Genomic DNA, 14,617 nt, shown 5'->3' on the forward strand with positions numbered 1-14,617 from the left:
AGAATTCTTAGAAGTTGTTTTAGTATTTGTACAAGTGATATAAGTATTTAATTAATAAGAATATTGATAAGACCAGTGGTATCTGTTTTTCAAGTCTACTGTGTAGGAGTGGTAAAGACAGGTTACCTAGCAGGATTTGAAGTATTATTACATTTTATAGGTACCATTCATGAGCAACGAGTGGGATTAAATGTGGCAGTATTACAATACATTGTCTTAAAGAATATCAAATAAACACATTATCCACAGCCACATACCTTCCTTAAGTATTTGTTTCTTTCTCTCTGCCCCTTTAGTCTCCGTCTCAACCCACCCCTCTCTCCCTGCCACTTTCAGAGAGAGAGCGTGAGGAGAAAGAAAATGTGGTGGTTTGGATAACTGGGGCAAGGTAACTTGACAAGATAGGACACATCGAAGGGAAGGGAGCCACCGGTTGCTCTCTAAACTCTTTCTCACTTAAAGGAACACTTACAAAGGTAATAGTAAAATAAGAAATAATACGTTGGTGTTGCTCACCCCTTCTGGGCTGTACACTTGTGTTGTACACCTGTTGGTGTAGGTTTTTCTAGTGTTCTCAGGTTGGTGATGAATGCGTCTTTTGTTTGTGTCAGACAGTGTTCAACAGAAAATGTTTTGGGTGCTAGCAGTTGATTCTGCAACCTTATTCTGTAGGCTATATTTGACTTTGTTCTATAGTGTTAATTATATATTTCTATATGGTGTAATATGAGACATTCTTACTGCCTTTTGAGCTCCTTGAACAAATTCAAACCATCTTGTGTAAGAATGTTAGGCTTCCGGTGCCGCCCAACATTTGTTTTCTATATTAATGCACATCTGTATATTTGTATGTTTTTATGAAAGTATTTATTGTGTGTTTGTGTTTGGTGTGACATGGTCTTTTTGGTGAGCCAAATTCCTCTAACTAGCGAGGGAAGGGTCAGTAACTTCAGTTTAGTTCTACATTCAAGTTCCACTTTTTTGACCAAGGCATAGTAATCACAGAGGCTTTGCTATTTCTTCCACATGATCAGTGATGCAGAAGCCTCTCATCCAGGATTGGGCACTGCAATCATCTGGTCTGTTGTTCTACAACTACCCAACGAAACCCCACAAGTCTGAACCCCTCTACGCTACATACTCCTGTTATTGGTTACCACAGGAAGCTTAAAGCCTAATCTCTGCACCTGTAACAAAACATGAGGTGAGGAACTTTGAATGTCATTGAGCGACTGGATTGAATAACTTGAGTCTTTGTTGAAATGGTGTTGAAGAGAAAAGTAACTATTGATTGGCTGATTGAATGCTGTTAGAACTGTTTTAGCCTATTGTTGCTTCCTCAAGTCTAATGGAATGATGGCATTAAGAACATTCTGGGTGTAGTCACTTGGAAAAATGCCACTGAGTAAAATTGGAGCTCAATTTAAATAGTTGTTTAAAGAGTGTTGTTGATTGACTGAGTATTGTTGCCATATTTCCATATAGGGTACGGGTGTTCTCACGGGAACATATACTACAGGAATTCCATCTGCGCTGTCAATCACTCGCTGCCAAGAACAACAGTGGTTTCTGGCAGAAGTTTGAGGTAAACCAATCTCAACCAGTCTTCTATTGAGTAATACCCTGGCTCTGTAATCCAGAAGTGTTTCCAAACTCCAGTATCCCCAACACACATTTTTGTTGTAGACCCAGACAAGCAAACCTGATTCAACTTGTTAACTAATCATCAAGCCCTCAATGAGTTGAATCGGGTGAGTTTGTCCAAGGTTACAACAAAAATGTGTACTGTTGGGGGTCCTGGAGGACTGGAGTTGAGAAACACCAGACTATTGAGCCTTGGAGACTTTGTGCAGTGTCTGCTGTGGCATTAAAGTCCCACTTTCATAGTGTCCCTTCAGTTGCTGTTTTTTCATTGTTCAGGAGCTGAATGATGTTGGTAAAGAGTTCACTACCAGGGCTGGAAACCTGGAGGCCAACAGAGAGAAGAACAGATACCCCTACATACTGCCGTGTGAGTATTATGGTACATACCATATCAGGGCACCACCACATGCTACCTCTGAGTAATAGTTTATTACCATGATAATATGACCTGCTGTATCTAAGCACATAAACATTATCTTCACATCTATCCCATGTGTGATAATGCTTCCCATTTTCTGATCACTTTGATTAATGGTCCCTGTGGTTTCAGATGACCACAGTCGAGTGAGGCTGTCCCTGCTAGACTCCAAGCTACACTCAGATTATATCAACGCTAGTTATGTCCCTGTGAGTACTCTGTCTGTCTGTCTGTCGCTGTATGTCTGTCTGTCTATTCATTCATCAAGTCTGCGGTCTGTCTATCTGCTCCTCAGGGTGGATGTACGGAGCGAGACTTCATTTGTACCCAGGGTCCTTTGCACAGCACTATCGCTGACTTCTGGAGAATGGTATGGGAGCAGAACGTTAGGATCATCATCATGGTGACCGCCCTGAAACAGAAGGACATGGTGAGTGAGGGATTTGATGGCGATGGGACACTGAACAATTCTCAAATGTATTAAACGTTCATGAGTAACATGTTGACTACATTCACAGCATCAAGTTTGACCCGTAAACTTGCATAGTTCTTCTGGTTTTATATTGCCCTCGTTGCCACCCATGAAGTTATGGAAAAGTCTCCGTAAGCATATTCTTGCCCCTGTTGATGTGGGTGCTGCACAGAGTTGGTGTATCTACCATGAATTTGTCATAGTGTCACATTTCCTGCTGTGCACACAGTAGTGTCTATACTTTTTATTAGTTAGACAACGTGTTGACCGTGTTTCTCCAGGTGCTGTGTGATGAGTACTGGCCAATGGAGCAAGGGACGGTGTCGTACGGAGCGGTCCAGGTTACCACAGTGTCTCGTAAACGGCGTCCAGATTATTTCATCACCACCATTCACTTACGACAGGTGAGGCCCAGGTCCTGTCATTTCCTAGTTGTCCTATTTTATTGTAACAAAGACTATTAGTTTCAGCCACTGGTCAACAGATGTAGGCTATTTCCAAGATGAATTGTGTGTCTGAGTGGTACAGATAGTGAGTTTGTCTGGTGTGTGTGATTGTTCTTGTAGTGTGGTTGTGCTGATAGTGTGTGTCGTTTCAGCACGGTTTTCCCGTAGAGAGGACAGTAACACACTACTACTACGCTTCCTGGCCAGACCAGGGTGTACCCAACGACCTCTCCTCTCTCTGTGCTTTCACTGAGTATGTGAGGCAGCATCTGGACACTCTACCCCTTCTGGGGCCTGCAGTGGTGCACTGCAGGTATGACCTCACACCTCTGACCCAAACTCACCTAGCTTGCAAACTGTCTCACACTTTTTGTTTTCTGTGTCATTATTTATTAACCTATACTTAGATTTTTGGCCTTGATATTTCTGTGACAAAAACATTAATAAAATGTTACATTTGCAAGTATACAGTATGCAGCAGTCTTTTTTTGTTTATTAACTGAAAATAGCTGAATGCCAGAGTCACATTTCCATCACTGTAAAACATTTAAATCATAGTCATTGTGTTGGTGGTGGTTTCTTAATATTTGCAGATATCTATGTGTATGAATTTCAGTTGAGACAATATCTCTATATAAAGTATGTGTGCCGATTACACCTCTTTTAAATGCTGTTTGTATCTCTGTGCCAATTACACCTCTTAAATGCTGCTGGCATCTCTCTCAGTGCAGGTGTGGGGCGGTCTGGGACGTTTGTCGCTCTGCTATGGCTGATGCAGCTGTGTGTGCGTGGCATCATGCCTGATGTTAGAGCCGCCGTGGAGGACCTGAGACGGCACAGAGTCATGATGGTCCAGAACCTGGTCAGTCCACAACTACTGAGAATATTGATGATTAGCTGAATAAGTTGTGTTGGGATATAAACACAAATGTGCACCCCCATAGATAGAAACCCTGCCCCAGGACAGTGATTCATTAGGATCCTTGTTACACATCATCAATAGATAACTGAAGGCTTGGAGACAAACTTCTTTTGATGCTGCATTGAAAGTAGTTTGTCTCTAGCCTCCCCATTTATTAAGTTGTGATAATGGTTCCTGATGACCTACTTGTACAATGTGAGGCTATATAACCCTTCAGAAAAGGATAGGGCAGCTGAAGGCTCCTCTCTGCTGGCAAGTTAGTCTAAGACCCCCCCAGGTCAAGAGCTCAGCTTGTCACAATGTTCATGTCATCTTCATTAGTTGCAGAATGTTCTCAGTGTTGTGTTCCCTCACTGCATGTACTCAGGAGCAGTATATACTGGTTCATCAGTGTCTAATGCACTGGCTGAGTGGAGGGAGTGTGGGACCTCTAAGGTGAGAACACAAAGCAAACACTCAGGTATTATCTTTTTTGAAAATGTTAATGTTTCAGATGGTAACAATGTCTATTGAAACAGACAGTATCATATTACACTGTGCTATTTGATTCAGCTGGCTATCAAAACTCTCAATATCTCAGCAGAGTACAGAGTCATGCTGGCCCTGCTCATGTTGATTGGGGGAAGGATCACCCCCTCACCACCTCGGGGCGATCAGGTCAGGGAAACTCATCGAGGGGGAGGCGCAGACGGGAACAGCACACACCCCATCCAGTCCAAACCCAACCACAAACCCAGAGCTCCGTGCAACAGCTGCTCAACCCTAGGAACTTGCTAAGAAGACTGCTGCCCCCCTCTATGCATATTAATCCACAAAAACACACTTGAGGACTAATCGCACAAATGCACACACCCAACACCTTAATCCGCATTTACACACCAATCTATAGCCACACCCTCATCTTCACTCAGTCACACACCTGGAGGGGCTAACTCCGTCTGAACAAACAATAGTACACACAAACATGTATCTACAAGTGAAACCACACATCCAAACTTTGCCAAGTGGGAATGGGCTGATGTATTCCTCTCCAACACACCTGGGGTTGAGGGAAGATGTCCCGACCTAGGGACTACTGTAAATTGTGTGATTACATATAACAAGGCCTTTGACTGAGTGGGAAGGGGACTTTCCCCCTATGAGATGACTGTGTGTGTGTGTGTGAGACAAAACATACAAAGGAGGCAGCCGCAACAACGGATCCATCTACTTCCTGAATCAGTCCGACAGACATACGGAGGAACATGCCTCTCCGGTTGAACCTGTTCCTCCAGACTGGATTACCAACCATGAAGAACTAAGGCCTGAGGTAATGGGGGAGATATGTACTTGATCACAAATGGTGCTGAGACGCATCTATTCTCATGAATGCCTGACTGCAAAACCAAGATTGTCCCTATGTATAAGGTTGCAGCAATGTTGAAATGCATTTAAAAAGCATAGTAGTGTGCTGGAACAAGATTTGTACGTTGTATGACGTAGTACAACATTGTTACATGTGTCTCTCACTGCTTGTTTATCTTCTTGGTGAAAAACAGCCTCTACCACAATTTAGACCCTTGATTTACATTAGGAAAATTATATGAAAAACATTAAACTACTTTGTGCAGAAACTAAGCACTATTGTTCACGTTATCTCCAGAGAAACACAAACACGTGGTGAATCACTGCACAAAAGGTAATGTTAGAAAAATCGCAGAGGCACTGTCATAACAAAGTAGACCTTAAATATAGAAAATAAACAGAACAGTGGATGAAAACCCACATCTGTTTCATTCGTCATGAACAGTACACTGGGGCCAGGAGTTTTTCCTGCTCAGGCCATTGTAATTAGAGCCAGGAGTTAACAGACCCTATATCCTGGCCAGGGAAAACTCCTGGTTCTATGATGTATAATACACATGCTACCAAGTGTAATACTTTATCAAGTACTATTAATGCTGTTAGACTCCCTCATACGGTAGCTGCAGGCTGTAATGCACTGTATTGAGGTCAGAGAATAACAAAGACCTCTAGGGGCTAACAGGCTGTATTAGCATAAGCAGAATCATTGACAGCTTCCACCATTTTAATGTAGTCAACTGGGTGGGACCTCCAACTTCATTAGCTGTTGACTCTGTTGGAGTCATGTCCTACCCAGTCATCAGGAGGGATCAGTAAAGAAGAAATTTGACTATTTCAAAATGGAGATTGTCATAATGGCACAGATGCAAAGGAGTCCTCCATCTTGCTCTATGGATGAGGTCCATATAAGAAAGTGGTTTAATAGTCAACAATGACTAAGCCTGGGTCGCATTCAGAAGCTCACAACGTAGCAAACCATTTAACAGAAAGAAAAAGTCTGTTCTTATGACAAGTTTATGTGGAACACTTTCATTCACTGCCTGCCATAATCCATTAGGGGCCACAACAGCCCGAGCACCATTCAGTCAGTTCACTGTGCCTCCAGACAGTTCAGTAAGGTCATCACAGGTCTGTTCAGTCCAGTATCACACAGAGAAGGAGAGAAAAACAAAAGAGTAAAGCCCATCCTGGTTGTGAACTTGCAGGTGAGTCCATATATACACACACCTGTTCACAGCTGGGCAACAATGAGATCAGGAAAACTATTAAGAAAGAGGAAATGCAACAAAGAGGAGTACTCATGACTATGACAAAGAAGCAGCAGTGTCTAGTTAACAGCAACATAAAAAAACATGTATTTTACAGAATAAAACAGGAGAAATGCATATCCCTCAGTCTGTTGGTGAACAGAAAAGAATTACAACAGTAATGCTTAAATGGAGAAAAAAAAAATCATAGGTTAGTTTTTCATAATGAATCTTGTTCTGGGATGCAGCTCTGCAGTGGTTACTTGCTGGCACAACCACAAAGGCATAACATCTGATTTTAAACCTAACCAACACTCAAATTAGACCCCAAAAATAACAAATTATGACAATATAGCCAATTTTGACTGCAGCTGGCATATCTAAGGGGAAAACAAAGTTAGCCTACAGGACAAGACTCATGACGCATTAACCTGCAACTACTTCCTTTGGCAAAAATATTTGATGGAAAGGTTGTATTTAAGGCTGAGTTTACAAAGGCAGCCCTATTCTGATGTTCTGACCAATAATTGGCAAAAGAGCAACCTAAGGCTCGCAAGCGATATTCTCTGTATGGATGAAAGTTAAGTATGCATCTTGGGATGTGCAGTGGACAAAACTTTAAGAACACCCGCTCTTTCCAAGACAGACTGACCAGGTGAATCCAGGTGACAGCTAGGATCCCTTATTGATGTCACCTGTTACGTCCACTTCAAATCAGTGTAGAAACAGACAGGTTAAAGAAGGATTTATAAGGATTTATAAGCCTTAAGACATGGATTGTGTGCCATTCAGAGGGTCATTGGGCAAAACAGATTTTAGTGCCTTTGAACAGTGTAGGGCAGTATGGTGCCAGGCACATGAGTTTGAATGTGTCAAGATCTGCAACGCTGCTGGGTTTTTCCATGCTCAACAGTTTCCCATGCGTATCAAGAAAATCTAGCCAACTTGACAAAATAATGGGAAGCATTGGAGTCAACATGGGCCAGCATCCCTGTGGAATGCCACTACATATTAGGAAGGTGTTGCTAATGTTTTGTACACTGCATGCGCTATACACTAGTACTTCCCAACCCTCTTCTCAGGGACCACCAGAAGTTTCAACTTTTGATTTTAGCCAGAAACTTGTACAACTGATTCAATTAGTCAAGGAGTTGATGATTAGCAGACTAATTGAATCAGGTGTGCCAGTTTAAGGCTACAACAAAAATCTGAAACATTTGTTCCTCCCCGAGGAGAGGGTTGGGAAATCCTGCTATACACAGACAATTACCATATACATACATTTAAAACGCCCACACCAATAGAAATCCACTTTTTTGGGGTGAAAGACAATTGCCAGAGCTTACCCATGACGTTGCACAACGATGTGAATCAATAAATCATTGTTTTAGTCAAAGTATGGTATTTGGGCTTGAAGTGACAAATCCAAATGTGTAACTTCGGACGTTTCCATGAGGCTTACATGCCTTTTTGTATGAGGTGACGTGAAAATTACTTTCACCCTGTTTCACTTCGGGGCTGGGCTTTATTTAAATGTTATCACCCACCAACATGGCAATATTTCTTAAATCAGAAACACCTGCTGCAAAGTTCTTCCTAATCGAGAGTCATCTGAGAAACAAACAGCTTTTCTCTGTAGCCTACACGAGTTTCCACTAGATAAAAACAGTCACAAAGTCAACATTGGCTATATCATACATACAAATTCATGAAAACAAAAAGTAGCTTATTTTTTTACCGTAAGGATAGGCTAAGGTTAGCAGTGTGGTTAAGGTGAGAGTTGAGTTTAAAATCAGATTTTAAGATCATGTTGAAATAGAAAGGGTTTATGACTTTGTGGCTGTGTTAACTAGTGACGACCCTACACTTGGCCACCTTGCCACGGAGCAAACTAATGTTTTTACCAGAAAATTATCACAATCCCTTGGGTAATGTGTGAAGTTAGAATTATTTCTGAGCCGTCAGGAGGGATGGACCAATGAATTATAGGCCTACTCGTGAATAAACATTCCATAACTGCAGTTGGCAGTAAATCGCCAACCGTGGCTTTATACTGTTCAAACACCACACTCCGGGTGGCAGTAGGAACCCTTTCAGTTTGTTTGCCAACTCATAGAAGTAGAAGAAGAAAATGTACTACTTCAAAATAGAGATGGCCTCAATGGCCCTGCCTATGCGTTCACTGACGCCATAATGATGTGATGTCTAAGTCAATGGTCATTCCTCTCCTCCAGTCCTGCTAGTGTATGTTGGCAACAGCTTCCTGGATCTCTCTCACGATAAGGCAGCGAGCGAGGATGTGCTCCATCTGCTCTCTGTTGATTGGCTGGGTGGAGTACCACAGGGGGCTGTTGGGTGCCACGACTGGTTCAGGGTTCAGGTAGAAGGCATCGTTGCGGCCTTTAGCACTCTGTGGACTGAGAGAGAGAGGTTAGTATTATGTGACAAATGGGGAAAAAAAGTCCATGTTAACTGCCATTTATCAGTTTTCCATTCTAAAATATAATGGGAAATCCTACTGCGTGGTATGACTGCTAGGGGCAATGAAGTTCTACCGCAGTAGTCCGGGTAGCTATTTGGTTAACTATTTAGCAGTCTTACAGCTTGGGGATAGACGCTATTCACTGTCCTGTTGCACCAGAGTTGGTGCATCGGCACTGTTTGCCGTGCGGTAGAAGTGAGAACAGTCTGACTTGCGTGGCTGGAATCTTGACAATTTTGAGGGCCTTCCATCTACTGATTAAAAGGAGAAGAATTTTAGCATTCTAATGCTGCTAAATGTATGCCCCAACTCCCATTATAAAGTAAATAACACCATGTTGAAACGGGAGTAAATGTCGAACAGTGATATTGATGAGAAAGATGCACCTGTTTCAGCAGTGCGAGTCATGGCTCAAATGGTGCTTGCATTTAGCAAAGTACCTCAACTCAAATAGGTCATTGGCAATGGCCGCAATCATTTCTGTAATCAGCACTTTCTTTTCCAACTGTTAAGGACGATTACGTGCGGAGCACTTTATATCCGTCACAAATAATTTGAAAGACGCATATCCCCTTTTAACGTCACAGCATTGTTGCGTTAGGTAGGCCAATTTGTAAAAAAGAAATCTAATAAATCCCATTACGACGATGATCAAGACCTGTTATTGGTAGTTTTGTGATAACTGAATTGTGATTTAAATTTCATTCGTTAGGGATTTTCTTCATGTTAATGATAAAATTTAGTTTTAAAAAATGTAACGTTCACACCCCTAGTTGTATATTAGTGTTCTACAAATATCAGGCTAGATTCAGAGGCATTATGTACCCTTCAACTGTTTCCTTCACACCCTTACTCCTTGTCCCTCAACTCACCTTTTGAAGAGGTAGAAGTCGTAGAGTTTGATGGGGCAGCGCAGAGGGTTTTCTGGGTGCTCCAACTGCTCTGCATACATGTCATCTGTCACTACGGGAGAGGGGTTAGAGGTTACCACCAAGTTTTTGCATGTCACAAAGAGCCATGTACAGTATTTGACCCCTAGCTCTCCTGTCCTGGGTCTGGGTGACCGCTCACCTTTCTGTCCTATCTGGTGCTGGCCAACAGGCTTCAGGTAGCGGATGCTGGTGCACTTGTCTTTGGGGTTGTTGGGGCTCTTCCTGGTGTGTCTCAGGACCTTGGAGAAGGCCAGCTTCAGATGCTGCTCCACAGTCTTCAGCTGAAAGTACCTAGGGGGGACAAAGAGGTGTTAGATACATGCATTTTGTATGTGTGTGTATATATGTGTGTAACTTACTCACTTGGTGTTGAAGAACATCAGCGTAGTCAGTAGCGTTGCAGGGGAATGGGCACCCAGCTGTTTACACTCCCACAGCATCTCCTCTGTCACCTGACTGGCGATGAGGTAACCTGGGCCAGGAAGTCATAAAACAGCAAAAAACATGAAACACCTGACATTTTTTATTCATCACTAACTCATACAGGTGATATGTACAATGTGTATGGTTGGGCTCTAATGGACTATACCGATTTCTGTTCTTACCTAGTGGATGGACGCTTGGCCTCCATGGCTCCAGTATCCGATGCAGACACTGGGAGAAGCGCCCGTAGTATGGGTCTGAAAAAACGTCATCCACACGACCATTATCAACCAGATACTACAGAGAAAGACAGGAAAGACAAGAGAGTAAAAAGATAGTTAGAATATGCAGTAGCTTCCATTATAGTTACTATATTCCTGGGTGTGTGTGTGGGGCACCTTCTGTATGCAGAGGAAGACGTAATAGAGAACGTCAGCCCCATAAGTCTCTCCCTCCAGCCCTCGGGCCTCCTGGCACATGTGAGACAGCCCCACACTGAGCTCAGCAACCGCACACGACACCAGGTCCTCCTGGAACCTCAGTGCCTGCCGGCCTACACACACACACACACGTATAAACAGTCAATGGGGAGCTGGCTAGCGAGGGGGTAGACATACTGTCCGACAAAAAAAAGGTGAGTGTACTTACGGCCAATGGGAGCTAGTTTGTTGATCTCGTCCTTGTCCAGCTCGGCGTTCTTCCTCTGGGCCCAGAGCTTCCACACGTCAAGCCCCTCCTCAGGCTTTAGAGAACAGGGAAGCATCATCTCTGTATGCCCCTGGCCCTCCAGCTCTGCTACTGCCATGGTCTGACCCTGCGCAGACACACCAGGGCTATCAGTATGCAAAACAAATGCAGCAAGAGACCAGGCCATTCGAGTTAAGACCTCTAAACAGAAATTAAATCAGGATTATAAATGATATAAATCTTGATATAGATGTTTGGGGCTTGTAGAATTATAATCTGTAGCTGCTGAATAAAGTGACCTGTAGTTGCTGTGTGTCCTGGACCTGCACCCCTCCCTGTGTGTGCAGCACCTGCTGCTGGGGGTCCCAGATGAGCGACTGCGTGGTGTTGCCGTACCCTTGCACCGCCACAGGGATGTGGATGTTCCCGTGCATGAACTGGGCCGGGAATAGAGAGTTGGCCGCCACTGTCTGGTATTGCACTTCTTCATGACCCACCGACGACCCTGTCATCGTGGAAACTGCATGACTCGAGCCGATCGTAACTTGCGTTGGCGTAGTGTGTGCCATTGTCGTTGTAGTCCCCCCACCAACCTGCACAGCGCTGTATGCTTCCTGGGGGATGGCGATGTGTGTGACACCGCCCTGATCACGTGACCCTGGCGGGGCAGAGTAGACTGGGATGGTCCAGGTCTCTCCAGTGGGGCTGGTGATGGTACCTGTAGCACTGTACAGGTGGCTGCTATCTACAGTCAACACATCTGGCCTCAGAGATACGTAGCTCTGCTGCTGTCCCTGACCCTGGGGGATTGCTAGCACAGTGGCCAGCTGCTGACCAGGCAGGGCGTAGGACACTGTGATGGGCATGTCCACCTTACGCTTCTTGGCTGGCTGGAGGGGGGAGGTGGTCTGGATGGTGTTTCCCCGGGGAGAGCCCTGCTGCTGGGAGGGGGAGAGAGCTCCCACCGTCTGTATCTGGATCTGTTGACCACCCGCCACCGCTGCCATCAACTGGGCCTGCAGCTTTGAGGGAGAGATGTTAAAATACATTATCCGTAAAGTATATGTGTACACCAACTGGAATGTGTGTTTACCTGTTGGTGCTGTTCTTCTGTGAGGTCCCCAGACTGTATTAGCTGGGCTGTGGTGACCCCCTGTAGCTGTTGATTGGAGGAGGAGGGCAGCTGCAGCACCTGGCCCCCCACCCCAACCACCTGGCCCTGATGTTGCCCCCCGATCTGCACCTACAGGAGACATATACATTTCAGGTAACCAGGATAGTCCTAGAATCTCAGCAATAATTGGCACTCATTTTTAGGAGTGGCAGGGACAGAGCGAGAGAGAAAGACAGAAAGAGTAGATGATTATACCTGTATTATGTCTTGGCCTTGGTGCATGGCTGTGGTCATATTTGGTGAGAGCTGCTGCTGTGCTGCCATAACCTGTTGCTGGGACACCTGTACCTGCTGTTGCTGAAGGTAGAGCACAGGGTGGTTTTATTATAATATGGATCATGTCACCAAATCCATCTCATTTTTCACAAACTAGACATTCTCTTTTCCTCACTCTGTCTCTTACCGGACAGGCCAGTTCCAGCAGTGACCCAGCCACCTCGGTGTTGTCTGTGTATATGCAGTTTGCTCCCTGCTGGTACACCGTAGTGGTGGTAGTGGTTGTGGCGGTAGCACCGCTCTGATGATTGAACTCCTGCAGTGCCTCGGGGCCCTTGTTGGCCAGGGACTCCAGGAACTCCTTCATCCGATGCTGGGGGACACTGCGTGCCTTCAGCCTCACCAGATCCTCAAACGAGCCCCCCGAACCCTCCATGTTATTCATCACAGACCAACGCTACTCTTCTACAGGGGATAGGATGGGGTGCCTGTGTTTGTCATAGACAAGACACATGTCAGTTATTTACCTGCAGTAATCTACTTACTGTCATGAAGGCTTAAAGGGCAACTCCAAAATATGTGAAAAGCACATTTCTACATATTATATAAATAAATAAAGTTAAAAAGTTCTACCCGAAAACATCAAATGCCAAAACATTTTTAAAAACAACTGATTTTCAAACTGAGATATAAGGTGATGTGGGGATGTTTGAAAATCAGTTTCTTACAGGGTAGGATTAAAAGTGATGTCAGAGAAGCATTTTTTAGGACCTTATGTTTTTATCACAGATCATAGAAACGTGCCGTTTTCACATATTTAGACAAAGGTTACAATGAATATAAGTTACAATGAATATGTAAATAGGGTTGTGGTACACTACAGTTGTCTGTCACAAAAAAATAGCTTTCATTTTTGACGGAATTTAACGTTTTAGGACAAGAATATTTGCTGACAGACAAGGGGGTAACTTTTGTGTCCGTTCAATCACTACCAATCGGTATTAGGTGGCCTTAGACTCCGTTCTGTCCGGACAGGACTATGACAGAGGTAAACATTCCTGCCTTCAACATCTGACAGAAGCTAAATGTTAATTCTGCTAGCATGGGGTATCGGGATTCGGGGTGTGCTGCAAAAGCGTTGTATCAACTCAGAGGAATTAAATAATCCACTCGGAAGTTGGAACAATGAAAACTGTTCAGTGACAGTCGAGGTCAGGGCGAGCGCTCACCAGGTAGGTCTTGTCCTGGTTCTTCGCTCGAGCAGGTCGGTTGCGAGAACACCGAACGAAGATGAAACAATCTCACATTTGACTGGGTGTGAATTAAGTAATTGTTCATATTGTCATTGATACTGAACAAATGCCAAGTGTACATTAGCTACTGTTGCTAAAGGCGAAATACGGGTGCTGTAAATCTACTGTAGCTAGTTAACGTTACAAGCTAACTGACGTTAGCGGACTACGGTATTTTGCTCGTTCCCGTGGAGTCCCCTCCTCCCTACCGGCCTACTAAACAAACAGAATATGCAGGTCTTGAGCAAATCAAATACGCCATGTTAATGAAAGCACAAAATAGATAATGTGGCGAATAGAACGTCAGTATAAAACGTGTTAAATTCAGTAACAGTATAGCTCCCTCCTCTCCTCCCTGGCTTTACTGTTACCTCTCTTCTCCCAGGCCGACCAAATCCACTCTGTATCCGCCCAGAAATGCAGCTCCACAAGCCAGTAGCAGCGTTTTTCTTGTGCATAAGAGAGATACAAATTGTCTCAGTGATCTTTTAGACTTGGATTTTTCACGTTTTCTTGCTATTTTGTCTATTATTTTCCCTTTTATTTTGCAGTCAGATTTCACTGGGCGCCATCTTACAACTACACCCCTTTCGTCCAATCAGATGGCGTTCTACTGCGGCGTGTTGCTAACGCGAGATTACCCTTTTCAGATGCCGCGATAAATTGATGTGACGGTCATTTTAAAGGGGACATGCAGTGCAACATGCCACACGTATCACAACCTCGTGACAAAAACGCTTCCAGATGAAGCATAACTCAAGATTAAATAGCAATCTAATTGCTTTAAAGTGTGAATTAAATGTATTGTTCATAAGGCTGTGTGCTGCTCAATCACGAGGAACAACCTTACAATAAATATCTCACTTTCAATTTAAATATTTTCCACATCCAAAAGCTTGAAAATAACCTTTGCTCAGC

The 14,617-nt window shown here is 43.9% G+C and overlaps 2 protein-coding genes across 13 annotated transcripts; one reads left to right on the plus strand and one right to left on the minus strand.

The window, feature by feature from the left end:
- Nucleotides 1-337: 337 nt before the first annotated feature.
- Nucleotides 338-5,674, plus strand: LOC124045661 (receptor-type tyrosine-protein phosphatase V-like). 8 transcript variants are annotated; one of them, XR_006840886.1, is made up of 11 exons: nt 338-476; nt 1,035-1,204; nt 1,486-1,585; nt 1,921-2,011; nt 2,195-2,271; nt 2,358-2,492; nt 2,816-2,938; nt 3,133-3,293; nt 3,712-3,842; nt 4,270-4,337; nt 4,486-4,559. XR_006840886.1 is itself a non-coding variant. In XM_046365144.1 (11 exons), the coding sequence occupies exons 2-11, from the start codon at nt 1,200-1,202 to the stop codon at nt 4,727-4,729; spliced, it is 1,137 nt and encodes a 378-aa protein (XP_046221100.1). In that variant the 5' UTR covers nt 338-476; nt 1,035-1,199; the 3' UTR covers nt 4,730-5,674. The 8 variants fall into 8 exon arrangements, 6 of the variants coding, with proteins under 6 accessions (XP_046221100.1, XP_046221099.1, XP_046221098.1 ...); XR_006840885.1 differs by having other exon boundaries at nt 4,483-4,557; XM_046365144.1 differs by having other exon boundaries at nt 1,927-2,011; nt 3,707-3,842; nt 4,483-5,674.
- Nucleotides 5,675-6,127: 453 nt separating this feature from the next.
- LOC124045659 (transcriptional regulator QRICH1-like) lies at nt 6,128-14,316 on the minus strand. Of its 5 annotated transcripts, none has more exons than XM_046365138.1 (12): nt 14,071-14,316; nt 12,595-12,895; nt 12,387-12,488; nt 12,111-12,260; nt 11,317-12,039; nt 10,979-11,144; nt 10,729-10,883; nt 10,513-10,627; nt 10,271-10,379; nt 10,047-10,198; nt 9,848-9,938; nt 6,128-8,910 (listed from the first exon to the last, which is right to left on the minus strand). In XM_046365138.1, the coding sequence occupies exons 2-12, from the start codon at nt 12,850-12,852 to the stop codon at nt 8,733-8,735; spliced, it is 2,199 nt and encodes a 732-aa protein (XP_046221094.1). In that variant the 5' UTR covers nt 12,853-12,895; nt 14,071-14,316; the 3' UTR covers nt 6,128-8,732. The 5 variants fall into 5 exon arrangements, with proteins under 5 accessions (XP_046221094.1, XP_046221095.1, XP_046221092.1 ...); XM_046365139.1 differs by having other exon boundaries at nt 9,848-9,932; nt 10,271-10,385; XM_046365136.1 differs by having other exon boundaries at nt 10,271-10,385.
- Between the last annotated feature and the right edge of the window lie 301 nt (nt 14,317-14,617).

The sequence above is a fragment of the Oncorhynchus gorbuscha genome, linkage group LG10 (assembly GCF_021184085.1).
Source record: "Oncorhynchus gorbuscha isolate QuinsamMale2020 ecotype Even-year linkage group LG10, OgorEven_v1.0, whole genome shotgun sequence".
NCBI classification, from domain to species: domain Eukaryota; kingdom Metazoa; phylum Chordata; class Actinopteri; order Salmoniformes; family Salmonidae; genus Oncorhynchus; species Oncorhynchus gorbuscha.

Excerpts from the sequence above, each read along its gene's own strand:
- LOC124045661 (XM_046365142.1), top strand. Across the intron at positions 1,586-1,920 it reads GTTTCTGGCAGAAGTTTGAG|GAGCTGAATGATGTTGGTAA; the intron begins GTAAACCAATCT and ends TTCATTGTTCAG. Across the intron at positions 3,294-3,706 it reads CCTGCAGTGGTGCACTGCAG|TGCAGGTGTGGGGCGGTCTG; the intron begins GTATGACCTCAC and ends CATCTCTCTCAG.
- LOC124045659 (XM_046365136.1), bottom strand. The coding sequence starts at position 12,852 with ATGAATAACATGGAGGGTTCGGGGGGCTCGTTTGAGGATCTGGTGAGG. Across the intron at positions 12,489-12,594 it reads TGCTGGAACTGGCCTGTCCG|CAACAGCAGGTACAGGTGTC; the intron begins GTAAGAGACAGA and ends CTCTACCTTCAG. Across the intron at positions 9,939-10,046 it reads GCACCAGATAGGACAGAAAG|TGACAGATGACATGTATGCA; the intron begins GTGAGCGGTCAC and ends CCTCTCCCGTAG.